We start from the raw sequence: 27,916 nt of genomic DNA on the forward strand, positions 1-27,916 counted from the left end.
TGATGACGGCTAGCTGTATTGTCAACACTAAAACTTACAAAACGCTGCCGAATACAAAGTTAATATTAACCTTGCCCCGGTACGTTTATGAAACCGCAGGCTATTATAGCTACCAAGATAGACATGGTATTTTCTGGAGTTTATATTGCAATCAAAAAGAGTAACGATGACCGAAGGTTTTTTGGTTATCGTTGGACGCTGTTTGTGATTCTTACATATTATGAACACCGTCCAATATTTGTGATCGTTTGCCTTTATCTTGAGCCATCTACAAACAGTTGCAACAGTGCAAGGCAGTGATGTCCACTTCCAAGCGGTAAAAATATATCTTCGCAGATCACGTGTCTGCAGGATTAGGGCGCTCACGTGTCGGGAACAACGTGCCGTGTTCGGCTTTAAGCATCATCTCCAGCCGCGAATCTCCCACATGCTCACAAACCTCACACCATGGATGTCGTCCCGCAACTCACCGTCCTCGTAACCGTTGGTTACCTACTCACCCTCTTCTTCAATTTCCAAGCGGGCATTCCACCGGACTCCGAGCTATCACTTGGTGAGTCAATAAGACTATTATTTTAACCAGGTAAAAGGGATCAGAGAAACTCTACGACTCTGAAACCATCTAAACTACTTGTCATTCTTGTGATGGACGATGGTCACTTGAACATCGTCAGGACAAAACAGTACTCGTTTCTGTCCCCCCGGCCCCCATCACTCCGCCTTTCTCTAACTCCCCCTCTCTTTCTCATGTTCTTTTGAACGTTTGATAAAGGTCTGTTTCGAAACTCAATCGGCAACCTCTCCGACAAGTACACGACGCCAATCACCCCGGCGGGCTACACCTTCGCCATTTGGGGTGTCATCTACAGCTCGTTTGCAGCATGGCTCGTCTATCTGATCACCACTCTCTTCCGGTCCAACGCTAAGGGGGCTGTTTACCTCAACCCACCAGTTATCAACGAGGCATTCCTTGTTGCCATGTTTCTTAATCTTACCTTCAACGTAACCTGGCTGTTCGCCTGGGATCGGACTACATTCATTTTGTCTCTGATTGTCCTGTACCTCATAACCATCTCCCTATATGTTGCCCTTTCGATCAACGCAACACGTGTCTACCAATACATCTTTGTCTTCAGGGAATTCGGACGGTAAGACACTGCATAATGCTTCAATTTTGTAACAAAGGTTATATCATGCAAGGTAATGACGACACTGATATGAATATTATGAATATTAATGCGAATGATAGTGAAACTAACATTATACTTCTACTACTACTACTACTACTATATCTACTGCAACTATACTAATATCTGTACTGGTGATAATTATTATTTCAATGGAAGAGCAAATTTTTATCCCTAAGCGCTCAACTTGTTCATGGTATGATTGTATTTTGTTTAAAGGAAACGCAAACCCTAAGAACAATGTGACTTGACTGAAAGCAGTAACATTAAAAGAACACACCAGTGAAAGTTTACAATCGATGCAAAAGTTATGATTTTTTAAAGCTTTGATGTTGGAACTGCTGGTTAAGGAGACTACTAGAGGTTATGACGTATGAGTGGACTACAATATAAAGAAAATATAAAAGGGAATTCAATAGAAAATAAATATTCATGAAAATTACACATTCCATGAACTTGATACTGACATATTTTAGAGGTAGCACTTATTCTCCCTCCTTTCTGAAAGCGGTTTGTCAAGTATTCTTTCATTTTGCTAGAATATTGAATCTTTTGGAATTCGTTTTATATTTTCTTTGTTGTTTCTATTTACGTTTTCCTTATAGCATGTATATCGTTGAACGCATGTGACATCACAAGCTGTAGTAGTCTTCTCATCCAGCGTTGACTGCGCAAAAACTTAAGAAATTAGTAACTTTTAAACAGATTGTCCGATTTTCCTCAAACTTTCACTGGTGTGTTCTACGAGTATTGCTTCATTTACTCATTCCACATGTATATGAAGGTGAACTTGTCCTTCAGCTGGTCTAGGGAGTAAGTGAATACATAGTCTGTTACGAGGCTGTAGGAAAAGCAATATCCATCCATTTTGATACATTACAAAAACAGTTTATTGCATAACTAGGCAACATTTTTTTTCCAGATTCGATCTCTGGGCGAACCGTGTGCTCGTCCAGAATGGTATTGCCCTCTACGCCACCTGGACGACTGTGGCAACAAAGGTCAATCTCTCCGTCACGCTGATGTACGTCTTCGGTATTGATGAGTAAGTAACACTCTCTTGGGATAAAACAAAAGTAATGAACGTTAAACTATGGATATAATGTGACGTCATCGTCTGTTACAATCTTCAGGCGATGACGTCACCAAATTATCAACATCTCCTTAGTCGCTCACTGAACGGTATTTTTACCATTTTCGTTCTGGAACCCGTTGAGGACTGACTGATTTTGCTACAACACGCATTTCCCATAGACGCTTGCACGACTATACTAGGGACTCGTCCTGAACGGGTTAAGATGGTTATAACAGTTTGGAGTTGTTAAATGTGAGGGATATTCCTTACAGAAGGATAACGTGTAATTTTATAATATTTGTTACATTTATATTTTTCTCACGAAAACTGGTGTAGAAATGTCGGTGAAAGACGAAAATCAAATTAAGGATTAGGTATAACATTCTGGGATGTCTATGGGTAATGGAGATACATCAAAGCACAAAATATTACGAAGACAACCCCTCAGAAAAATCCATCATTTCGACCACAAGGGTGCAAGAAAGAAGTGTTTATATTACCCTATCTCAAAGGGTTTCTTTAATAAATTTCTTGTATCAAACAGGGTAACAACGGTGTATGTCTGCCTCTTGATCCTGGCCACCGAACTCATCACGTACTTCATATTCGATTGCTTCATCTACGACCGCTACTCACGGTACATCCTCATCGTCTACCCCGCCGCCATGTGGTCGCTAGGTGGCGTCCTCGTAGCCAACATCACTAACCCGACCAGTGTTCAGGCGGTGCTGGCGTCATCTCTCTTCGCACTTACCTTCGTCTTCTTCGTTATCAAAACGGTACTGGTGATCATCCGCGATCCCGTCTACGTTGTCGCCAAGCTGAGTGGCTCTGACAAGTCAGTTTATTCCCGCTTAGTCTAGAAGCATCATATTGTGAAGATATGCAAATCACGAAAATACGTTAGGTTCTCGAGGAGGGAAAAAAGGACCAAGCGGTCCAATGCTTCTTTGAATCGCAAGGCAGAACTTAAAAGACGGAGTATCAAGAAAATTCCGAAAGCTGAAATAGGGAGCTTTATAGGACTGAAAGCTTGAAATAATACTTCCGCGTCTCGATAAGATGTATATAGAGTCGCATCATTCTCTTGCTGATATCGCGACACTCCGTATCTGCATGATTATTGTAGGTAGAACTTTCCGAAGTCGTCATGCCGAATCGATTATTTTCCATCTCACATCTTCCTGTGTGTAACGCATTTGAATAAAACGATATTCTAATCTGCTTATAGAACAATGCATCAGTGGTAACGGAGGTAGAGTAATTTTAGACAAATAGCCACGAAAACTATAATAGAGAAACTCAGAATGTCAACAGATTAGCAACTATAATTTCCGTTACAATAAAAATTCTCGACTGACATCGACACGAATTTATGATGACTTTGTTCAGGGTATGCTGAACTTACACGTTTTCAAACTCATTAAAAAGACTCGGGGAACAAGTCGTTGTTTAAATGTGATCGTGGCTTATCCACTTCTTGGAACACTGATATACTGTAAGATAGTCAATATCTGTGTCTGATTACTAAGTCCGTCTGAAAATTTGATTTCCATTTTTTTTTTTTTTTTTTATTCAAGTTCCATATTCCACATTCCATATTCAGGCTTCATATTCCATTTGATTTCGGAGTAAAATATGTATAACACAACATTCAATTTTAGACATAATTTCACAAATGTATAAGGACATGTGATAAAATGATGTGTAAATATGAGGAACCTACTAAAAAGCAATGCTTGTAGAATGTAGGTTCCAAAGAAACAATATAAGCGTTTAGTACAACATGCTAATTACGAATTTACTAATTTACGAATTTACTAATTTACGAATTTACGAATTTACTAATTACGAATTACGAATTACTAATTACGAATTTACTAATGACGAATACTAATTTTGACTCGTGCTCTCTCTGTCACAGTAGACGTGACTACAATATCGAGTTTACGATTAAAATGTTAAAGGCCTTTCCGACATGAACTTGAAATTTCTCAACATTTTCTTGTTTACTACAAAAGTTAAATGACGTATCGACATTTTGGCAACATTTGATGAAAAGAAAACGGCCTATTACATCAGAATTTAGCATCATCTAATTCTTTGTAGTTCATTCGATACTTAATGTGTTAGTTCTTGATCACATTGTTAACGTTCTCTTCTAAATCCTTTCTCAGCTAAATGGTAAGCACAATCATAGTCAATATCCTGTGATTTATTTGTTGTATCTTTTCCATAGCATTTCATATATGTATTTAAAATGCTATATATGTATAACTTCACCGTCTATTGTCTGAATTGATTATAATTATGTAAAATGCACAAAGAATATCTTATTACATGTTGTACAAAATTGTATTTACATTTCATTGTTCTTCATTGTCCTGTTCTCGATCATAGACTTTAAGAGATGGAGGAAGAGAGATAAAGACTAAGAAGAGAGAGACATATATATATACATATATATATATATACATATACATATATATACATATACATATATATACATATGTATATACATATATATAATATATATAAAATTTCAATGTACCTCGGAAATAAACTATGAAAACACAGATTGAAATGAGACTATATTACGCAATCCGATCATTTTAATGTTGCATTCTATTTCAAAATTCAAACAGAAAAAAAACCTAGAATGGAAACGGTTACGTGTCAAGTGACCAGTTTTGTAACTACGTGTATTATGATAATAATATGACGTGAAAATAGTCTGACGACATCCAGTTGTTTAATAATAACATCCTTCCATATGGAAGAATCCAACGTGACACCATTCACAATTAATATTCCTTAAAATGGTATGAAGTATTATCTGAGAATAGAGGAATACTGTAACAAAAGAAAGAGAAGTCCATTTTTCAAAACGCATACATGAAGACGAAGCAAACATACACACGCGAGTGTTTGCACTCCCAGAAGTATTCGAGAGGTGTTTTTTTTTTCTTTTAGGAGTTCTATCAAGAACACGTTGCCAAGATGAAAAAATGATGATTCTATGCGATATGGTATAAACTAACACAATAATCTAGTGACGTCACGTTGCAAGTCAAATGAGGCATTTCATATTTAGTACGGTCTGCTATGTCGAAATATTGGATCCCGTGAGATTTTCGTGCCAAAATTGATTTTTTAGCTAACTCTGTCAATTTTGGGGTGCTGAATCCAAAAAACTTTGGTTTCATTTTTTTCGACCACGTCTTCAGCCGCCATTTTGAATTTCAAAATGGCCGCCATAGCAAACTGTATTTTGTTTGTTTGTTTGTTTGTTTGATTTATTTTTCTTCCAACACAATTTCATACATAAATCAAAATTATTTTCAGTAATATCACATGGAATATCAGTAAGCAGATTACAAGTGCATGATTCAAAGAAGGAAAATCGATGTGTAAATTAATTTCATTAAAAAATTATAAATCGTATTACCAATTTTCCAAATAATTATCTGAGAAATTATGCGGAAGAAGAACTGCCACTATAAGCAAAAGCTTGAGCACGTGGCAGCCCAGGGACCTATCTACATAATACACAAAAAATTATATTGTTTGCGGAATGGAGAAATACTACAAAATATAAAACACTGTAAATACATTATGTTTTTTTTATATATGTATAGTGCATAGGTACGAATAAGAGTAACGTGAAATATGATGATGATGATGATGATGGTGATGTATGATGATGTTGACAGGGTAATGATGAAGAAAAATGTGATAATGAAGATGAAAGTGATAGTGGTGATGCTGAAGATAATGGGAATGAAATGAAATGATAGACACAGAAACATTGCGTATATTTATTGTAGTTTTAAATCTAATTTACAGGAAAAGAAATGTGATCATACAAAAAATATATATATATTCAAATGCTATATTCATAGATTGTAATCTGACAGTAATGTAGTTTTCAATCTAGCCTTGAATTTTGACCCAGTTCTCATAATGTGAGCATCAATGAACGTTCAAATTTGATGCAAAAAGCATGTTTATGATGTCAGACATTTTGATACACCAATTCCTGATATTGTAGAGTGTTCTGATACAATTTGAGGGCTGCCACCTTGAAATTCAAAATGGCCGCCATAACTAACTGTGTTTTTACCTGTATCTCAGGTTGTAAGCATTATGGAAAGTATAAATTTGAGGCAAAAAGCATGCTTATGATGTGACAAGTGACATGTGACATGATGTGATATGCTAATATATACATTTTTGTTTTAAATGATGGATCATTTTGGTTAGCGGCCATCTTGAAATTCAAAATGGCCACCATAGCATATGTAATTGGGCCTATATCTGGAGTCGTATGCAGTGTGTAAGGTTCTAACTAGGGGCAAAGAGCATGCGTATGCTATCAGACTTTCTGAAACATCTTTTTCTGTCCATTTTGATATTATACTAGTAGGTGGCCATCTTGAAATTCAAAATGGCCGCCATACCAGAATGCATATTTTGACCAATATTTCATGTTGTAAACAATACAGAAAGTTCACATTCCGGGCATAAACCGGGCTCATGATGTTGAACATTCAGATGCACTTTGATCCCCTCCGTAAAATTGCAGATCATTTTTGCGGCTGCCATTTTATCATTCAAAATGGCTGCTTTTCAGCTAATATCTATGGTTACAAGCAACTTTTAGGCATATCAATGTTTATGGAGGTGTACATTGTATATTCTTTTACAAACATACACGCACATAATCATACATTTTGTAATAATGGATTATTCGCATTGGCTGCCACTCTTGAAATTCAAGATGTGGATTTCGACCCATATTTGGTGCTGTAAGATCTTTACCCTGCAAACTCAAGCATGCTGGAGCACTTTCATGTAGGACCTACAAATATGTGGAAGTCAATCACTTCAATAAATAGTATTATCATTGCATAGACGGGACTGTTTCCTGTAGGTACACTGCCACATTGAAATGCAAAATGGCTGCCATGGCTTCAAGAGCATTGCATTTGGGCAAAACTTGTGAATGGGAAATCATGTGATTCTGGTGTCAAAGCAAGTGACTTTCAAACGTGCCTAAATAACTGTGTCTGAGTGACTAAATGCTCACATTTAGACGATTTGGTTGTGGAGTTTAAATAAACAATATTAGCCGTGTGGGAATACTCGAAAATTTATCGTAAATTTACTTAGTTAATGTCTTCTAGCTTCGTTCCCTGCATGTGTTTTTGAAGTCACAGCACTTGTATAGGGATGTACACAGTGGAGCATTGGTTCTAAATTCTTCCACAAACAATGACTTTTGCATTTCTTGCCATATGAACATGATAATGAATTCTGTGGCTACCATTGGTGTAGGGAGCTCAAAGCATTTAATTGCACAGTTTATGTATATCCGCTGGAAATAACGACAATGTACCATATCATATTCCCCTGAAGTAGAGGCACAAATTACGTTGTGAAGGTTTACAAGGTTTGTTCTCTGGATGTGTTGTATCAAGATTCTACGAGAGCAAATTGTCCAGGTTGAAGTCATCTATGCCCAACTTCTGGAAGGCATGGACTGTCTCATTGCACATTCTGCACGATTCAAGGCTTAGAGAATTCTTGATCCATCTGCTCTTGGAGACATCCTCAAATTCTCAACTTCAGCCTTTGCCATGAAAGGCATGACCAAGCAGACCTCTGTTTTTCGCAACAATTTGCAGAACATAATCTCTCAACAGTGTCAATTGTACTTTATCATCTTCTTTTCCGGTGATGGAGCAGACAACGTGCGATGCAATTGCAAAAGTAAAGTAAAGATCCATTAGGAGAATGAAAATGTCAGTGTCTATACGTAATAATCATCAATATCTCTGAAATTCTCTGTTGCTCTTGAAGAAGCATCTAATACATGCAATGGAATGAGGATATCAGCTTCCTCGTTGTGACAGGTGACAGCTCCCATGGCATCTTTGATGAACCCTTTGTTTCTTTTTTTTTTACCTGTTCTGTGTCAGATGGAAGAGAAGGCCATAAAATTGTGAGATGAAGAGTGATTGTGGAATTACTTAGAACAGTAGAACTTATATAACTTCCGATAATTGTATCGTCCAGTAATGACTGGATAATGACAGGTCTATCAGATAGTTGTACTGGTAGAAGCGTTATAAGACGATTGTGGCCCTCTTAAGCTTACGACTTTTGATTAAATCTTAGACAGTATATTTCAACTGCGAGAGCTGAATGTGTGGCCTTTCTCATATCATCCCAGACAGATCTTTTCTCATATTATCCCAGACAGGTTTTTTGTTTTGTTTTGTTTAAATTCTTTCAGATACAAATTCTTAGACAAGAACATGAAAACTTTCTTTTTCATCCCTTTCTAGAATATCCTCCTTGAACGTTTCCGATATCTGATTGCCAAGCACCATATTCATAAGTTTCAATGCAGGGGCAATTTTTGAGATTGCCCTCGTGTGATGGTGTTCTAAATTGTTGAGGAATTCTGATGCATCCAAAGTGCCAAAGAACTGAGCTATTATTGCTCCTTTGTAGTTTTAGAATAATTGGCGGTACATCTGTAAGCATCTTGGAAGTCTTGATAATTAAGGATGACCCACACAAGGGCAATCAGGTAAAATCTACTCATTGGCATTCCTTATTCATTCTGTGTTATTCCAGAAATACATCCAGCAATTATGAGCTCCCTGATGAGTTGTTTCATTTTGTGGTCAACAAACACGCCTGTGAATGGGATGCCTGGTAGGGTGACTATGGCATTTTTTGCCATTGCAAGACTTTTCCTTGTTTGTCTTTATTCTCTCGAGGCAGTATCAAGTTTTTGAACCTCAACTTTAATCGCATCAATGCTTGCTTTTATAATGACTGGGATTAAAAATAACTATTAACGAGGTTCAATGACAACATGTCTTGCCTGATAGTTAAAACAAATCACGTGTACGCGAACCACATACCCGCTTGGCTATTATGGGATGTGGGATGTAACGTTTACACGCTTGCCCACACTTATGGGAAGTGGTATGGGACCCTTCCCCCCCCCCCCCCCCCCCCTTACGCAGTCTTTGCCCCTCAGGATGGCTTGATGACGTCATTGGAACCTCGTCCTTACAGTCTGAATTTATGGCGGCAATTTTGAATTAAGAGATGGCTGTCGTTCTGCGTGACCTGAAAATGAATTCGGTCTAACTAGTACAATTTTTGCAAATTCATCTATGGCTCTTACCACAGTATTACATTGTTATATGTTTTTCTTTGGCCACCATCTTGAATTTCAAGATGGTGGCCTGTCTAATGATCTACAATAGGAAACAGATGTACTGGAACGTTAGATACCACAAGCATGTGCATTACTGAAAATTTGATGCTCCTACAATAATTGCAACATGAGATATGCGTAAAAACGCTACGGCGGCCATTTTGAACTCCAAGATGGCAGCCTAGTAATTGTATCAAAACAATCCACAATATCAGAAAATGATATATCAGAGTGTCTGACATCACAACGATGCATTTTGCACCAAATATGAAGCTTTTACAATGCTCATTGTATGAGATATGGTTCAAAATACTGTTTGCTATGGTGGCCATTTTGAAATTCAAGATGGCAGCCTACAAATGGTATAAAAAAATCCAAAATATCAGAAAAAGATATACCAGAGTGTCTGACATCACAACCATGCATTTTGCACCAAATTTGAAGCTTCTACAATGCTCACTTAATGAGATATGGATAAAAATACAGTTTGCTATGGCGGCCATTTTGAAATTCAAAATGGCGGCTGAAGACGTGGTCAGAAAAAATGGAACCAAAGTTTTTTGGATTCAGCACCCCCAAATTGACAAAGTTAGCCAAAAAAAAAATCAATTTTGGCACAAAAATCTCACGGGATTACATAGTAGCCTCTACTAATTGCAGATGTTAATCGTTGAAAAGCAGATTATCGTTGAAAAGCAGATTATCGTTGAAAAGCAGATTGTCGTTGAAAATATCAATACACATTTCACCTACATTTCGAGTAGTATACTATATCTTGATCCGTCCAAACTTCCATTCAATACGCCACTTTCAAGACGAATTGAACCGTTGGATCGGATTTGAGGCCAGCATTGCAGAAAGTGAGTCCAGGAAAGTCTTGTGGATCCGATCATCCAGTCAAACGTGTTCAAAAAGTTTGCACTTGAACTGAATTGATCTCTTTGTCACAATTTAAAGTGTTTTATACCGAGCGTGTATTCCCACTGCGCAGAAGACTTTCATAAAGCCTAGTTGCCTCCTGAACAATGTAGTCCCCATCATATATTGTCATGTGCTCGTTGTTATTGAGTCATGCACCCTTGCAAACTGTCATATATAGTCAACTTTAAGGGAAGAATTTTATTCATTCATAGCTCACTTTCACCGGACATGTTAAAAGCGTAAACATCTTGTTGTTCAGTAATGATATTCTTATATAACAACAAACCAATGGGGTTGCAACGGTTCTGACACCTAATCCAGATACGAAAAGATGAGCTATCGAACACAAAGTTCTCATCTTCACGTGCAAAATATAACAGCTGTATAGGCAACTCGTCTTGTCCATCCTCATGCAGTTTACACAAAAAAGCAGTATGGATTTCCTCGTGATAATGAAGTGAGCTCCATGGTTGCCCTTGTCCTTGTCCTTACTGAAACTTACAAGACGATGTCCCCGGTACACTCATGAAACAGCAGGTATATCAGCTCCTGAGCTCCTGTGTTTATGCAGATCCTAAAAAGAATCACCTTCGATTGAGTAAGTTACAGCGATGATCAGAGACGTACAGGGTTTATCGTATCGTCTGATCGTAGTTGTGATTTTTACGTATATGAATACTGTGCATTAATTGTAGGTAACCCTGCACAGCCATTATCTTGAGCCATCTACAAACAGGGCAAGGTAGCATCCACTAATTCCAAGTTGTGAGAATCTCTTGGCAAATCACGGGTCTATTGAATCTTTAATAAGCTCATCACGTGTCGGGAACAACGTGCCTTGTTCGGCTTTAAGTGAGATCTCTCGCCATGAACAAGCTCCCACATGCTGACAAACCTTGAACCGTAGATGTCGTTTCTCAACTCACGATCCTAGTATACGAAGTTATCAATACTTGCCCGCTTCTTGAACTGAATTGAACTGAATTGAATTGAATTGAATTGAATTGAATTGATTGGATTTGAATTGATTTGATTTGAATTGAATTGAATTGAATTCAACTCAACTCAACTCAATTCAATTCAGTTCAATACAAGTTCATTCAATTCAATAATAAACAAACTGTTCCTGATCAAAAAAGTGAATTGATAAATAAAACAAAACGCTGATTCAGTAGGTTAATGGGCCACAAATTATTCTAGTCTAATCGCAAAGGGGATCTTGAATTGCTCCGCTTTGCGTTACTACTTTGGGAAAAACCGGAGGAAGATAACCGCCAAGACCCCAAGTATGATGACGATTTGGAGGATTCTGAACTTCGAACCTGTCATTTCAAGTTCCTTCACCGACGCCCCGCCTTGTCTGGCTTTGTACGGCTTGTAGACACGTTGCCACACTGTCATGATATGCTCGCGTGCTCCCGCCCAACGATGGTTGCCAACGAGACGATAGTGGGCGGGGACGTAGGGACCGAAGATGTAGTGGTAGGCAAGGACCGGATCAGTTAGAATTAGCACGAGAAGGTTGGGCTTGGCGCCGATATCACTGGCGATTTCATCCAAGTACTGCATGACGTCGATCTGTGATGGACGGCAGGGTGTATTTTCAAACAGTGTTTGAACGCGAATGCATAACTCTGATATAAAATACAGGCCAAACTGATGCGCAAGCCCAAGATAGTGCGCTGTTAATTTACCAAGGTTGCAGTGAAATAAATTTGCCGATGACATTTTAATGGTGTATGTAAACTAAAATCGTGCACAACTGAGTATGCTCTGCTAATTTTGTGGCAGTGTATAACCTTTATTGGATCAGTGTTTCCCGTTACCAACGTCTGTGGTTGTACTAGAATGCGTTGTAACGAAAGCAACTCTTTTTTTTTCTTGCTGCCAATTCACTCATTCATGTCATAAGAATTAATACGACACAATGGAGTGCCCTTCCATGTTCATTAATTATTAATGCTCTTACTACCTAGAAAAGAAAATTAAATTGTTCATTCATATCCAATCCGTACCTGCAATAACATTGTTTTGAATTACCCAAGAATCCCGGTGGCTCAGAAATCTTTAAGACACAACAGAACTGATGTATGGGATGCTCTTTCTAATCATCAACTGAAGCAATTCAAATCCTTCTTAAAACCTTTAATAAGAAAGTAATGATGAAAGATAAAGATTGTTCGCAGATGAAAAGTGGTATTTGTATTTATATAGAAAATATATTGAAACATAACAATTTATTTGGAATTATAACAAAAACATATAGTTGATTTTTTATCCCTTTAGATATAATATTATGATCCCTTTAGATATGATTATATCTTTTTTAAGTAAAATCAAATCATTATCAATGATTGAGGTATCTAAATGAGTTATTGACTTTGTTTGTAAAATTCAATTTTCCTCAGAAGATCTTATTTCTCCAAATTCTCTGTGTTATCTATGTATTTTCGTTTTTACACTATATTCTGAACAAAAAAGTTTGCAGAAATTATTTGAAATTGAAACTCAAAATGAAAACAAAACTGAAACATCATTCATTGTTATTATCATTATCATTATCATTATCATTATCGCAGTCATCGGTAACAATAAATGGACGTCGAATCTGTGATCATTAAATACCTCGAGTGTGTGACGCGGGGATTTCTTGTAGCGCTTGTCCATGGCCTCCTGCGTGCGTCTGATGTGCGCCATCATTTGGGCCTTTGTCGGAAGCTGATTATCACCTGTCAGGAAAAAATATTTCATATCGAACACGACATTCTTAAAAATGCTATCTCACTGAGCGGAGAATGTTTGCCAACGATGCGAATTCAGCGAATTTTAGGTTTCCTAAACAGTTGCAGTCAAAGTCGCAAGCAGCTTTCAGTTTTAGTTTTTTCTTGTCGTTAAAAAAAGTATATTTGCGAAGAGTTAAATTGCGGCAAGAAAAACTGTTCGCAAATTTTATTACAACTGTTAACAAACTTAATTGCAGCTGTTCCTGAAGCCTGGAGGAACCGAAGATTCACTACGTTTGGAAAAAATTCGGCGCTCAGTGAGATGGTGAAAAGTTATATTATTTGGACCGATAACTTATCAGTAGAGAAATCGCAAATCAATCCCTTGTAATCAAGTAAATTACTAGATGTTAAATTCATGTGGTGTTTATATCCGTCTTACTTTACTCTATTAATCTCTGTAATGTAGCAATAATTTCTTTGATTTATTCACATCTAATACAATAGGTTAACCACGTTTCCTTGAGATCTATGAATCGAAAGAGACTTTTATCTTTCTCTCTCTTTTTTCTTTAAAGAGAGCTGTCTCGTGTTTGTTTATGTGTGTGTATTTCGTTGTCTTTTCATTCTTTTTTTCTTAAGGGCAATTTTCCTATTGTTTTGCTAGATGAACAATTATCTTAGGAAAGAAAGATATATTCAGAGGGAGACAAATTGAAGACACTTACACCTGAACAGTTATTTTGTTAGTTACTTAGTTATTTTTCATGAGGAGACTGTTAACTTCAAGCCCCGCTTTTTAGCAGTCCTCTCCATTTCCAGCAATTTTGATTCAGTATTTGTCATAAAAGTCACAACTTTAATTATATTTTAGTGCATAGTATTTTACATTCTTGTACTGATTTTGCGGCATTATGTGTATTCATATATTTTGTTGTCATAGTATTTTTGTTGGAAATGAAATGAAGGAAACGAAAAGGGAGATTTACATCAAAACATTGAACAATCTGCTGAAAATGATTGGAGGTAACCATTTTGGTAAACGTAGATGGGTACTTATAGTATTCAAATGATGCACAGGACAGAGTGGATCGGTGAAAACTGGATGCGCGAGTTTAACTTTGGAACTGTTTAAACCCACGTGCCCAGCTAGTGGTTTTTAGACTGTTCCAAAGTTAAACGAGAGCATTCAATTCTCACTGATCCACGTAATAGGCCTGTGCATCATTTGTGTTATAAAATTCATGAAATACAACCATTTTCCCCATCACGCGTCCGGTACACCTACAACACTATACAAGACTTGAGCTATGCACGGATTTTACCGGATGAATGGCCATGCATTCGGATTTTACCGGACGCATTGCCATGCATTTGGATTTTACCGCACGCATGGCTCAGTGTGGATCAGTAGAAAACAATGCATGACAACTGACCAATCAGATTGCAGAGATTCTATAGCCCATTTTATAATAACCTTTGAACACCCTTGTCGCCCAACGCGCCTGTAGCTCAGATGAGGGGAAGATGGGGCCCAGGGACTGAATCAGACCAAGCACTGCCAAGGTTGGGTGCTGATGGTGCGGAGAAAAGACATACCGATACATTTCAACGCGGTTGTCATTGACCGGAAGCATGGAAGATGAGAGGAATGGGATGGAGATCTTGTAGCCTGTTGCCATGACAACGAGATCGATGTTATCCTCCGTGGTGCCGTCTTCGAACACAACTCCGGTCGTGGTGAAGCGACGGATGTTTGGCTTGACAGTGACCAGGCCATTCATGATACAGCCCGGAAGGTCATCGTTGACGGTTGGGTGAGCGGCAGTGATGCAGAAGTCCGGCTTGAGGCCAATAAGTTCGTGGTCCACACGTTTCCTAGAAACACGGAGATGTAGTTACAGCGTCATTTGTCATATGCCATTATGTAGAAAGAGAGAGTTCCCACGTGGGTGATACTTAGCTATAGTTTAACATATCATTCCACTGCACATAAACCACATACCACTTGTCAATCCTTATCTTTTCGGAAAAGTGGTGAGGCTCGTGCCACCTATTCACACTAGCCCTGTACACTATACTTCTACAATCTGCATGTAAAAGACCCCATTCCACTGACCATCGGAGACTCATCTGATCCCCAAAATGCAGAAATTTCGGCATTCCGGTGAGATCTGCGCCGACAAATATATCATATACTATTACGTTTGGGACCTTGCTTCTGGCGAATCCGATAAAAGATCTCAAATCGATCGGGGTCATTGGACGAAAGACTGGCAACCGTCCGATTATTTCAGCCGTATATATTGGCGGCGTCCAATTCATCTGACACTATTATCGAAACTTCCGACAATGGTCCGACACCAATCCGACCAATTCTTTATTATCCGACAAAGTTTATATATTTTGTGTATTACATCCTTGTTGTAATTTTTTGACAAAAATTGTGATACTACTACAGGAAATAAATTTTGTTTCAATTAGATTGAACTGAATTGAAAAAAGAAAATCCGACTAGTCCGAATCGGTTAGAAATCGGATACTGACCATGTTGACAAGATGAGAGTGAGAATTTTTCGCCAAAATCCGAAATCGTGCACAGAACGTCGACTGTAATGCTTGATTTAAGTCTCAAATTTATCAATTCTTGTTTTAAATATCTCTCATTTCATGTGTATACGGCTGTGGACGAGCGATCGATGAAATTCGTGTACGTGTATAGAATAGATGTTAGCATAGGCATGATAGGTCCAATGAATTACAGACATACAGTATAGGAGGCATCAGGTATACTCACTTGCTCTGATAAAGAAGTATCCATTCTTGGAGGCTGGTGGGCATTAATTGATCGAGTCGACTGCCGAGATCAAAAGGAACGCTTCTGTCACTAATTCTGTATCTAATCCAGGCTCCACTTCTCGTGCTCAGAAACAACTAGGGAAAAGATCCAGAAACAGAAGACAAGCGGAATAGAAGAGTGGCCAAACGGCAGATCTGGGCAGGAACCCAGACTAAGATCCTGAACATGATTTCTTACCCGTCTCGAAAAGAAAAGAAAATAGAATTAGTATTTCTCATAGTAAGTATCAATTTATCATAGAAAATATAACTGTATCACTGTTTCAAATTTTACTTTGAGTAGATATTTTAGGTTAGATACATCGTAAATGTCATTGACTGCTTTCTACGAGATTCCGCAACAAGCAGTATACGCTGCATAGGACCAATTGATTTATCAGTTTATTGTGATGGGATTTCCCGATCAATTGCAAGCTTTCTCCGATCAATTTAACTTTTTGAGCAATTTATTTCTACGATATGATCGCGATAAAAATTCAGAATTAAAATTAGTGTCTGCGCGGTCAAAATCAGCAATCAAATTTCATGTTGCGACGATCAATTCAAAAATAATCATGAGCAACGGTATTCGTCAATCGTGTCAAACGAAAACGTGTACAGAAAACATGTACAAAAGAATGAAATGAGAATAAACAAAACATCGAAAACAAAACAAAAAGGAAAAGGAAAAGGAAAAGCATTTTTCGTAACGAATAGAACAAAAGAAGAGAAAAATATGAAGAAAAGAATATCAAAAGAAAAGTAAAGAATAAAAGAATGAAATAGAAAACACAATGAATGTAAATTGTATGTACTTTAGCATACATTTTGGATGCATGTAGGATCAATATGTCTGTATTCTGTCCACATGGATACACGTAAAAAATAATTCTAATTTGTATAAGTAGAAAATCGGCTTCTTCAAAACGAATTTGACTGCTCGAAAGAAGCTCATCAGTCGTGACTTCCTGATTTGATTTTATGTTTTAGATTCCACCTCTCATCACAAAAAAAAATGCATTCCTACTTACACTTTTGATTGCTAAAACACGAAATTGAGTGCTCTTCAACGAAAGTGGTACATTTAATCGCGCAAAAAGAAACTGCTTGCAGTTTGTGTAAACTTAAATAACCGAAAGGTACAAAACGTGTGTTATATCTCGTTGGATATGAATGGCCATTTAAAAGAATTTGATAGGCAAGAGTTTGAAATTGACCAGATCAGTATAATATTATGATTCCCGGGGGCCCGTTTCATAAAACTTGTCATTAGTGACACGTTGTCATAGATGTGACAAGCTACTGAAATCCTTGCATCTGATTGGCTGAGAGCAAATTTGTCATAGAAATGTGACAGTTGTCACTGATGACAAGTTTTATGAAACGGGCCCCCGGAAATCATGATATACTGATAATGTCAGTTTAAGTACTGAGAATGATTTTAATGATGATAGCGTCATCCTTAGCATTGTCAGTATCATAATCATAATCATCCTCCTTATTTTCTTGACCACTACCATGACTATTACTGTGGACTATTTTCACTCGAAAATTTTCGTTTGAAGATTTCCGTTCGAATTCAAGAATAGGCGTTCAAATGTTTAAAAAAAAATGTTTATCAACAAATTACTCTCATGGTTCATTTTCATTTCTTGATCATTCAATTATGTTTCATATCATTCTGATTAATTCTATTTCATTCATCTTGGAGATAGATTGACTCAATTCAACAACCTGACGTTCTCATATAATGTCGCGCCAGATAGATAGACGTTCAATTCGTCCTAAATACCGACTTCAATTTCATTCACAGGCAAACACATTCGTACTTTGAGCGTTCGAACTCACTCAACAATGAAAAAAATGAAGGTCTATTTAATTTGTACTGTATTTCTTTATGTCAGATCCTTTTTACTATTTTTATTCAATTTCAAACTTTCAGTTTAATTTCCGATTTCAATGTAAGGCAAAAGTCCCCATTTCAAGGTATTACTCAAACAGATGGAGTAAGAAAAACACAAGTAATAAAGAAAAACACTGTCCAATTGCTGTAAATGTTTGCCCATAGTGGAGTTGAATTGAATTCTTAACTTCGAACTTATTGATCAAATTTTGAATTGAACTGAATTGAACAATTGCACCGTCGCATCGAATGGAATTCTTTAGAAAACGGGAAAACTACGCTAAAGGCAAGTCAAGGGAGACATTATTCTGAGAGCCTCCAGTGTGACGATTCAGTGTCGCTTAAGAGCTCCCATGGTCAGTCCGTCAAGTGTCTTCGTGACTCCACCACGAAGACGGTTGAACAGGAAATACACTTACATTGGACGCCATCCGCCCGAGCTCGAAGGCCGCGTCGCCTCCTGAGTTCCCGATCCCGACGATGACCACTCTCTTGTCGCGGTACTTCTCCGGTGTCAAATAGTCATGACTGTGTATCACCGTACCCATGAAATCTTCTACTCCTGGTAAAACACAAAGATGTGATCTATATTGTCCTGGTTAACACAAGGAAACACATAACATTCATTTGCACACACGCACACACGCACACATCCACACTGAGAGAAAAAGAAAGAGAGAGATAGAGAGACAAACTCGCCTCTCGCTTCGCCGCTTGTTTCCTAAGGCTGCGTTCACATAGAAGTATACTATTCGGGTATTCGGGGCTCCTTTTCGAGGGCACGCGAATACGAGCTTGAATTGAACGATAGGATTTCCTAACAACGGTTCACATAAGAGGGCACTATTCGAGAGTACCGAATAGCATAGAATAGTATAGCATAGTGGGAATCGAGCTTGTTCGATTTTCTTGCAGCGTATACCGTCTCTCGTTTATGAAATAATGACAATTTTGGTCTGGATTTGCCCTTTAGCAAAAATAAGAACGTAGACTGACATTCTGATGCAGTTTAGAAATTGTTAATAAGATTTGGTGGAATGTAGGAGGAAGAAATCCTCACTGCATGGGATGGTGAGTTGACGGTGCGGGTGATGGTGTACTGGGTGCCCGAATAGCGAATAGCGAATATCGTATACTTCTATGTGAACGCAGCCTAAGAGATACGGGTATTTCCTATTGAAATAAATCACAACAGAATAATGTTGTTGATGCAGTATAAGAATACCAATTCGACCACACAAAACAATAGGCAACGTGTACACAATATTGTACCACAATCACCTCATAACGTTGGAAAGTCACTGTTAAAAAGCAGTGAAAACAAGAAATTCCCTTTTTTTCTAGTGTGAAAATTTGATGGCAGTCTGAGTTGCAAGTTGACACAAGTCAAGATTATGTGAATTACTTCATTTGCAGATCGTAAAAACTTCAAATAAATTGTTGATGAAGAGCATAACATTCCAGAGGAATTTCTCTGTTCTCCTATATATGTATATGTACATCTCATTATAAATCATACACATAATTTTAATAATTGTATGCATTTACACAATTTCCTTAGCTAGATATGATTGATGAGGTGACACGACATTATTTCGCTCCTGCGACAATTGATTCGATCTTATTTTCTCCAAACACTTATAAGGTTAGGGTTAGGGTTGTGATAGGGTTTTAAGTTCAGTTTGTTTCGAGGATTAGGATTACGTATATGGTCATGTTTGCATAGATTGAATTTAGGTTTTGTTTAGCGTTCAGATATTCCATGGGAACAATAATTGCTTGCAGGGGCACATACCATGGAGCCAGTTGATGAAACCGGGCAAAGACAAAAATACCTTCAAAGTGTGGAACGTTTGGCTCGCAGTGATGACCGGTACAAACAAACACCGCGTCGAAAGTTTCCTTCCACGCTTTATTCTGATCAACAGAGGTCAGTGTCACTGTCCATCTGCCCGTGGTATCGAAGTCGGGTGCGGGGTCAACACTGGTGACCTTGGTGTGGACTTTCATATGCTTACGAAGTCCGAAGTGATCGGCGTACATCTCGAAATACTGCGCGCAAAGGTGAGAAAGACATTTGGAACTTGTTACAACCCCGTTGAACTTGGTGTGGACTTAAATATGCTTGCGCAGTCCGAAGTGATATGTGTACATCTCGAAACACTTTAGCAAGAAGCACTAGTAAGAATTACATTAGAAAATTGTTAACTGACGGCTATCAGTAGAGACTGATGGTAGAAGGTGACGATGATAGTGGAGGTGATGATAATGATTGTAAAGCATTTCTAAATGATCATATCTCATTTTTCATTTCATTTTCATTCATTTTCCAAATCCAAACTATATAGAACAAATCTTGAAGAGCACTCCGAGAGAGCAGACCCCAGACAAACAGACATGACTAATATATCATCATTTCGTAGTCAATATCCTCAACACAACGACCGAGGTATATAAAGACATCTGTACAATACATTTGGTGTAAATCTGATCATCCATTGTAAAGAAAGATGTAAAAAAGACGTCTAAATATGACGTAAAAACGTAAATATGACGTGATTTTTACCAGTGTGAATGCAAAATTCTGGTCGTAAGGACGACATAATGACGTCATTTTTAAACAAATAAGACGTCATATTTTACTTTTTGTGCTTGTGCATACTGTCGACAAGAGGTAAATATATTTGACGTCAATATGACGTCCATGAAGACGTAAAAAGACGTCAATATATGACGTCAATATGACGGCAACACGACCAAAAAAAGACGTGGATATGACGTGATTTTTACCGGTGTGAACGCATTTTTACTGGTGTGAACGCAAAATTCTGGTCGTAAAGACGTCATAATTACGTCATTTTTAAACCAATAATACGTCATAAAGACGTCAGAAAATGACGTGCTGGTGCAAACTGTCGACTATAAGACGTAAATATATGACGTGAATATGACGTCTGTCTTTAAGTAAAAAAAGACGTAAATTTGACGTGATTTTTACCAGTCTCTGCTACCAGGGAAGGTGTAGGAATTCATTGTCATCTAGTGCGGTAAATGGGAAATTACAGGAATTGTTCATTTCGTAAATGAATCAAATCAACTAAGTTAAAATTACTGTCAGACCAAGGAGGTTCGAGAGATGGGGTTACAACTGACTATAATTATTCAATCAGCTGTCAGTTTTCTATGGGTGGACAAAAGAATTCCACAGGTGCATTATTGTGCCTTTGATGTTCGATGCTTGAAGCCGCCATCTTTCTGAGCAATCTGATGATTCATTTTTAACGCTAACAATATCGGGCATATGCTGCTCATTCATATATCAAATGCAATGAAATTTCACCTAATGATAAAGCATATAAAACAAAAGTCAATTCCGTTCGAAAATATGTGCAAAGGTGTAAATCTGAGCTGTATTTTGTGAAAGTGTTTGAAATGTTACCCTCATGGAAAGCCGGTTTTATCACTTTTCCGATTATTTCCGCAAAATGAAATTAATATGGTATCATCTTCAAGTATAGTTCTTCATAAACTAATATGTCAAATTAGCGTACAGACACGTACAGTCGAGTAATTTTTATATCTATTTCAGCAATATTTGAGCAATTTCTATTCGCGCACCCCCGTGCCTTTACCATTGTCTATAGCCCATCGTTTGTAAGTAGGGATAACGAAAAGTAATTAACATCATAAAGACATATCTTCTGTAGAGAGTGGCTGGTCATTATGCAATGAGAAATGAATTTATTGTCTTCCTACCGGAGAAGCAGATCCAGTTTGACACAATCTTCAAATATTTTTTGAGTGGCGGCTTCGAGCATGGGATCAAAGCAAATAAGACTGTTGTGACTCCATTTCTCGAACCTCCTTGGTCAGACATTACTAATGGCGGAGCACTTCCGACGCCCTGACGGCCACGTCGAGATTCATTGACCCATGAAAAAACAAGAACATCACAGAAAATACTAACCAGAATATTGATACAGTAGGAACGGAGAGTGGGATAAACACTAGACAATACATTCACGCAGTACACACACATAACAGTAGCAGTGAGTACACAGATACAAGCATAGTGAAGGAGATTACATGACTGACAGTGAAATAGACGACGTAGAAAGAGGTTGGGGAAAACATCCGGGCTCCTGTTGTCTTTGTTATTTGTTGCCGGTCGGGGGAGCAGATTAATATGAACTTTGTATGGGGAGAGAAGAATGGTTCCATGGCATTTGCTCCTGCGACAATTACTGCTCCCATGAAATCTAAATCAAACATAATCTCGTGTCACGCGAGAAGAGTGGAAGAAGAGGAAGTCAAAAGAATAGGTGGGTGGAGTGGAATTTGGTGTAGACCTTAAAGGTACAGTCTAATATTGGGAGCAATGATTTCAAAAATGTTCGAGTTATCACATCTGATGCATATGTGTAGGTCAGCTGTATCACAAAACATCCTAGTATGCCATATCAAAAATATGCAATAAAGCCTGAAATAATAAGCATAATAAGAGATACCTCTGGGTTTTTTTTTTCAATAAACCATTACTGTAGATGGTTTATTCATGAAGCAATTTTATCATAACTATTGTTCACATTTTGTTTATGTAACAGTACTTAACATTAGTTACACTGATTAACATTTTCACATTGGCTGTTTCTATCCCTAACTCACATTTTAAAACTACAGCTGTATTTTGTAGTACTAAAGCTGGGACTCTTTTTTCATCTGCAAATGGTAAATACGGCCTTTAATGAATTCCCATAAGTTTGTGGCGTAAACAAAATTCCCGGGGTGCTGTTACCAAATAAATTAACAGGTTAGCGACATAACTGAAATTCCATGGGGGTGCTGTTCCAGAAATTAATTATACATAAAATCGTTAGAAAATGAATGCCATACTTTTGTGAAATGGTTAAAATCAGTAGTTGGAGGCAAAAGCCACTGTGGTTATTTGCAAGGCAACGAACTTCATAATAAGGTAGGATCTTCAAGGTAATAGAAATACACCGGGACAAGATGAAAAGAGGTATAGAGTCCTCTGATAATACAGAAACGAATTGAATACGATGCCATCGGTACACATATAAAGACTTTCCAAGAAAGCAACATTTCCTCTTTTAGCCTTAGCGGACTAGACACGACGTGACTTAGCACGATTGCCAGAGTGTAGAAAACCATTGCTCCCAAAGAAAAAGAAAAAGAAAAAAGCGGAGAATACCGCATTAATTTCTGCCAAGTATTGCGCCGAGTAGGTGCATTTACGAACAATGTATCGATTACTCGGCAAATATTCATTAACAGGCATATCCATGTGAACGTAACAGGTATACTATGGCTAAGTACGCCGTATTTGGGACTTTATATATCAACAGGGGCACCATTGGCATTGTGAATATCACTATAGTATCATTACCACTGTGTCATGAATTCACCAGAAATGGGATCGGTGGCGCTACGACCACGAGACATAATAAATGGGAATACCGGGACAGGACGCTTCCTGCTATACGTAGGGTTTATCGATGATGATTTCCACGAACCGTACAAATACTTCGACGTAGAAAAGGTGTTTTCTCAAAAAGGCACAATTAGTTAAAGAAACTATTGGTCATATGGATGAAAAATAAAGTATATCATTCAATCTTTCAACAATACATCAACGATAGGTATTATTCGACATATGCCATACATTATGCATGGCATGCATATTAGTAGTGTCAGTCATGTCAGTTGAGATCGCTGTGTCTTTGGCTGCGTTTATCAACTTTCCCCTGTTTAAACGGCTTTCGATAGCCCTTTCGATAGCCCTTTCGAAAGCCATTTCCATAGCCCTTTCGAGAGCCCTTTCCAAAGTCACGACTGCCTGTACTATTAGTGTGCCGCTTGTTTTCTAAGAAGGGACGGCGAAAAGCAATTACCATCGTAAAGGCATATCTTCCTTTGAGAGTGACGAGTCATGATGCAATGCCACATGAATCAATTGTCTTCCTATCTGTGAGGCAGCTCCATTCTAGCACATACTTCAAATATTTCTGAGTGGCGGCATGAGACTTTGGCTGCGTTTATCAACTTTCCCCTGTTTAAAGGGCTTTCGATAGCCCTTTCCAAAGCCCTTTAGAAACGGCTTTCAAAATAGTTGCGTTTATATCCCTCATGTAAAGTTTCTTGCCATAGGATTGTACAGAGCACGAACATGGTGTAGTTTTACTAGCTAGCTACGAGCAGCTGGATGCGGTGCAATTGGTTACTAGCCAGCGGGATATAGTACTTTTGGGAATCCACGATTTGCACCCAATCACGATCGTGTGATCGATATCTACATTTTTCACTTAAGAATGTACGCAGTGCGCGTAGTAGCGATACTTTTGAGCGACAGTCCTGAGGCTTGTAGCGAGCTAGCTAGCGCTAGCATCATCAGCGCGGTGCGCGACAGCATTACAGAAATCTGTGGTGCGATGGCGTGTGTGTGTGTAACGTTATTAGTGTGATCAAAGTATTCAACTCAGTTGACAAAGTGACTGGTTCTAGTAACGGAGTAATGATCGCAGGAGGACACCATATCAGGTACGAATTAGGAATAAACTAAAGCCGATTTTGAAGATGATCTGGGTAACGAAGCCGCTTTAGGCCTACTTCTAACGTAGTCCTGGACCTCCTCGATCTTTCGGAGTTTTGCACGCTGTAGTGTAGCTATAGCTCGTGTGTAGGAATCAACAACCGGTAACAGCGCAGCGGCACGTGTCGTTCGCTACGCGCTGCACGCACTGCTGCTGCACTGCTACGGCCTAACGTTAGATTTATCGTTCAGGAAACCTGCACATTTTTCCAAAAGGGAACCGTCATTACTCTAGTAAAATGCTCGAGAGGGATATAAAGCAAATATCGACTGCTTTCTTTCGGGCCATGGTAAAACTATTTGACCTCGGTGATTTCTCAACAGTGCCATGTCCCTCGACTTCGTCTCGGGACATAGCACTGTTGAGAAATCACCTCGGTGCAAATAGTTTTACCATCTCCCTCTGCAGCAGTCGATATTTGTATACTATCAACTCTCTTCGCGAACACGATTTTTTAACAGGCCTGTCACTGCACAGCTGCATTGCGCTATTCGACCCGAGGAGAAGTACACGTACTGAAGTACACGACTACAAAGCCGTTTCAAAACAGCTTTGCGTTTATTAACTTCCAAACGGCTTTTACAAACAGGTTTCTGAAAACCTGTTTAGGAAACCTGTTTGGATAGCCACAAATTTGGGGCTTTTGAAAAGGCTTTCCTAAAGGGCTTTCAAAACAGCTTTGCGTTTATCAACTCGTAAAAATTCCTTGAAAGCTGTTTGGATAATCTGTTTCTGCCGAGAAAGGAGAGTTGATAAACGCACCCTTTCGTAAAATCTTTCCTAAAGGGCTTTCAAAACAGCTTTGCGTTTATCAATCAACTCATAAAAATTCCTTGAAAGCTGTTTGGATAACCTGTTTCTGCCAATAAAAGGAGTTGATAAACGCACCCCATGATACATCAGATCTGGGAACGGTAACATCACACTACAACCACGAGATGAGAAGGAGAAATCCTAGAGAGAACGCTTCCTTCTCCACGTACCGAAAAGAAATTTGAACAATAGTTTCAACTTATTACCATAAACCATACATATAATTAAACGCAACAATAACATTTTCTCTTTTGAGGCGCACTTTAGTTAATGTAAATGTAAATGCAAAGGAATAAGGTAATAAATAAGTAATTTACCTCACTCCTGAAACATGGGTGTCTGTAGGCCTACAGAGCGGCATTTAGGTACTCAGCTAACGTTCTTCGGTCCAGGGTGTCCAAGCCTATGGTCGACAACTATCTACGGGCTGGGTTCTAGTCTGAGGAGTGGCTTGTGTTCCTTTTATAGTGATTTTTGTCGCTAAGTTTTTCTCCTTCCTCAGGTGGTACACTAGACTAGAGAAGCCAATCTGCAGAGCTCACACTTTATCCTCTGCGACAAGTCGGTCCGGATGGCAGTGGATGGTGATACGCGGTGCTGGGTTGGGTTCTGCCTGAGGAGATGAGCGAGGTCGTTGCGAGGCTTGAAGGGTCCTGTCGCGGTCTCCCGTCCTACCAAATCGAACGATGATGTGGGCCGGTCCGACATCGAGTTGGGACTGACCACCGGCGCCGCTTACTGACGACACGTTCCTTCTAGGCAGTCGAAGGGCATTCAAAAGAGGGATGGAGTGCGTAGCTTCATTACTTGTTATGCTTGTTACGCCAAGAGGTGATGAGAAGACTGAAAAACATACTTTGAAGATTTGTTCATTGGTGGATTTAGGAACGCCATAGATGAGCAAAATTCAGTTTCCTTTCATGAATTTCGTATTGAAGCAGTTTCTCATCAATCTCCTTTTTCATTTGCAATGTACATGGTCGTGGCCGGAAGCTTGGCGTTTTCGACTTCGTCGATGCTGTTCGATGTATCGGCCATGTTGGCTTCAAGATCCGCTAAGGTGTCTTTAATGCCTGATAGTCCGCGTTTAAAAGAGATTAGCTCACCGATGACGAAGACGAGCTTTGCATTGATCCGACTGGTGTTGGACTCGAAGGTTTTCTTCGTTTCGGCTATCATGTGGCGGTAAGGTCAGCTATATACTCAGTAGTCCACAGCCGGTTCACCATTGACTTTTATCGGAGTGTACAGATACGTCGCTTAGGGACTTACTTCTCCTGAGAGATTCTGCACTTTTATTGGTTTTATTTGACGCTTTGGTTCTGGGAAAGGGTGCCCAAGAAGTCCTCTTCATTATGGTAATGATTAGGTAGAGAATTAATGAAAAAAAAAAAACTGGTAACATTTGAAGTGTGAAAGAGTCCTGTGTAGCAGAGCTCACTGGAGATAGTCCTACGTCCGTTCAGGTCCTTACGGAATGCGGAAAAGTTCGTGAAGAATCTCTTGCGCACTAACTTCCTAAACCAAAGGTACCTAAGCTGTCTGTAAGTGTCCTTAAATATTACATTTGTCATGACGTTTGAGAACCGAAGCCAAAACCATGAACCTTAGTGAGAGACTATGTTAATTATTGTTATTGATACAAGCAATTTTTCATACCGCTCTATATGTCAAGACGTAATTTGACGGCCCTTTTGCGAAGATTTCATCAGCAGTCCCAATGATGTAAGGGCTTATCTAGATCCTAACAAATACTTTTGATGGCTAATGCAAATGTAGAGAGAGAGACAGACAGACAGACAGACAGACAGGCAGAGAAACAGAGAGGCGGGACAGGGGAGGGGGGAGGCTTATGAGTTATGTACTTGAAGCTCATTGCCAGAGTATTTCCAGAAGAAACATGTCCACCTCCATCCCCGTAATAATATAGTCCTTACCTTGAGAACTTTTTTTGTTGTGCAAAAAATTCGGCCAGTCTTCCGGGACAGGGAAGTCGCTGAAACACATTCATGGTCTCCTTGTATTAATGACAGTGGAGCGGAAGACAGAGGACTGTTCCGTCCGGTCTTCGCGATAGTGCCACAGTCCTCCGATCACACTCGACTTCTCGAAGCACACGACGTCGAGACCCTCTTCCAGACAGGTCTTGATGGCGACCAGACCGGACGGTCCTCCCCCGATCACGGCAACCCTTCGAGCAGGAGGTCGTGTGCTCATCTTGAACATGATATCGATTTACCAAGTTACATGAACTTCTTTCCTATAGGGAGTTTTTAGTATAATGAAACACAATAAGCGCACAGAAATCAGGGGAACTGCCAGTGTGTGTTGAAATTTTGTTTGGTTTGTGTATTGAACGTGTGCATGATGGTCACTGCCTATTTCGCTTATAGGGGTCATCCACTTCGATTGTCGACTCGCCAGTTGTTTCGCCTGTGTCATTTTATTGATACAAATGTAGGTTCATTTTCATCAAAGGCGCATTTCGAATTCTTTTTTTCTGAAGAGATGATAAGTATGTTACTCTAATATTCTAAAAAATCAATGACACAGAATTTAGACAGCGCAAGTATACAAGTGAAGAGCTCAGTTCAGAATGCTCGAA

At 38.8% G+C, this 27,916-nt stretch overlaps 1 protein-coding gene and 1 pseudogene across 1 annotated transcript; one reads left to right on the forward strand and one right to left on the reverse strand.

The window, feature by feature from the left end:
- Positions 1 to 447: 447 nt before the first annotated feature.
- LOC139724728 (uncharacterized) lies at positions 448 to 3,125 on the forward strand. Its single transcript, XM_071635850.1, has 4 exons — positions 448 to 553; positions 773 to 1,148; positions 2,110 to 2,232; positions 2,807 to 3,125. The coding sequence occupies exons 1-4, from the start codon at positions 448 to 450 to the stop codon at positions 3,123 to 3,125; spliced, it is 924 nt and encodes a 307-aa protein (XP_071491951.1).
- Positions 3,126 to 11,665: 8,540 nt separating this feature from the next.
- On the reverse strand, positions 11,666 to 27,528 carry LOC139724688 (flavin-containing monooxygenase 5-like; annotated as a pseudogene).
- Positions 27,529 to 27,916: the final 388 nt, after the last annotated feature.

This window comes from Diadema antillarum, unplaced genomic scaffold, assembly GCF_040938485.1.
Source record: "Diadema antillarum isolate AM-2024a unplaced genomic scaffold, OU_Dant_1.0 scf00000226, whole genome shotgun sequence".
Classification (NCBI taxonomy): domain Eukaryota; kingdom Metazoa; phylum Echinodermata; class Echinoidea; order Diadematoida; family Diadematidae; genus Diadema; species Diadema antillarum.

Bases quoted from the DNA above. Each gene is read 5' to 3' on its own strand.
- LOC139724728 (XM_071635850.1), top strand. From the start codon at position 448: ATGGATGTCGTCCCGCAACTCACCGTCCTCGTAACCGTTGGTTACCTA. The intron at 554-772 runs GTGAGTCAATAA...CGTTTGATAAAG, and splicing joins GGACTCCGAGCTATCACTTG to GTCTGTTTCGAAACTCAATC. The intron at 1,149-2,109 runs GTAAGACACTGC...TTTTTTTTCCAG, and splicing joins GTCTTCAGGGAATTCGGACG to ATTCGATCTCTGGGCGAACC.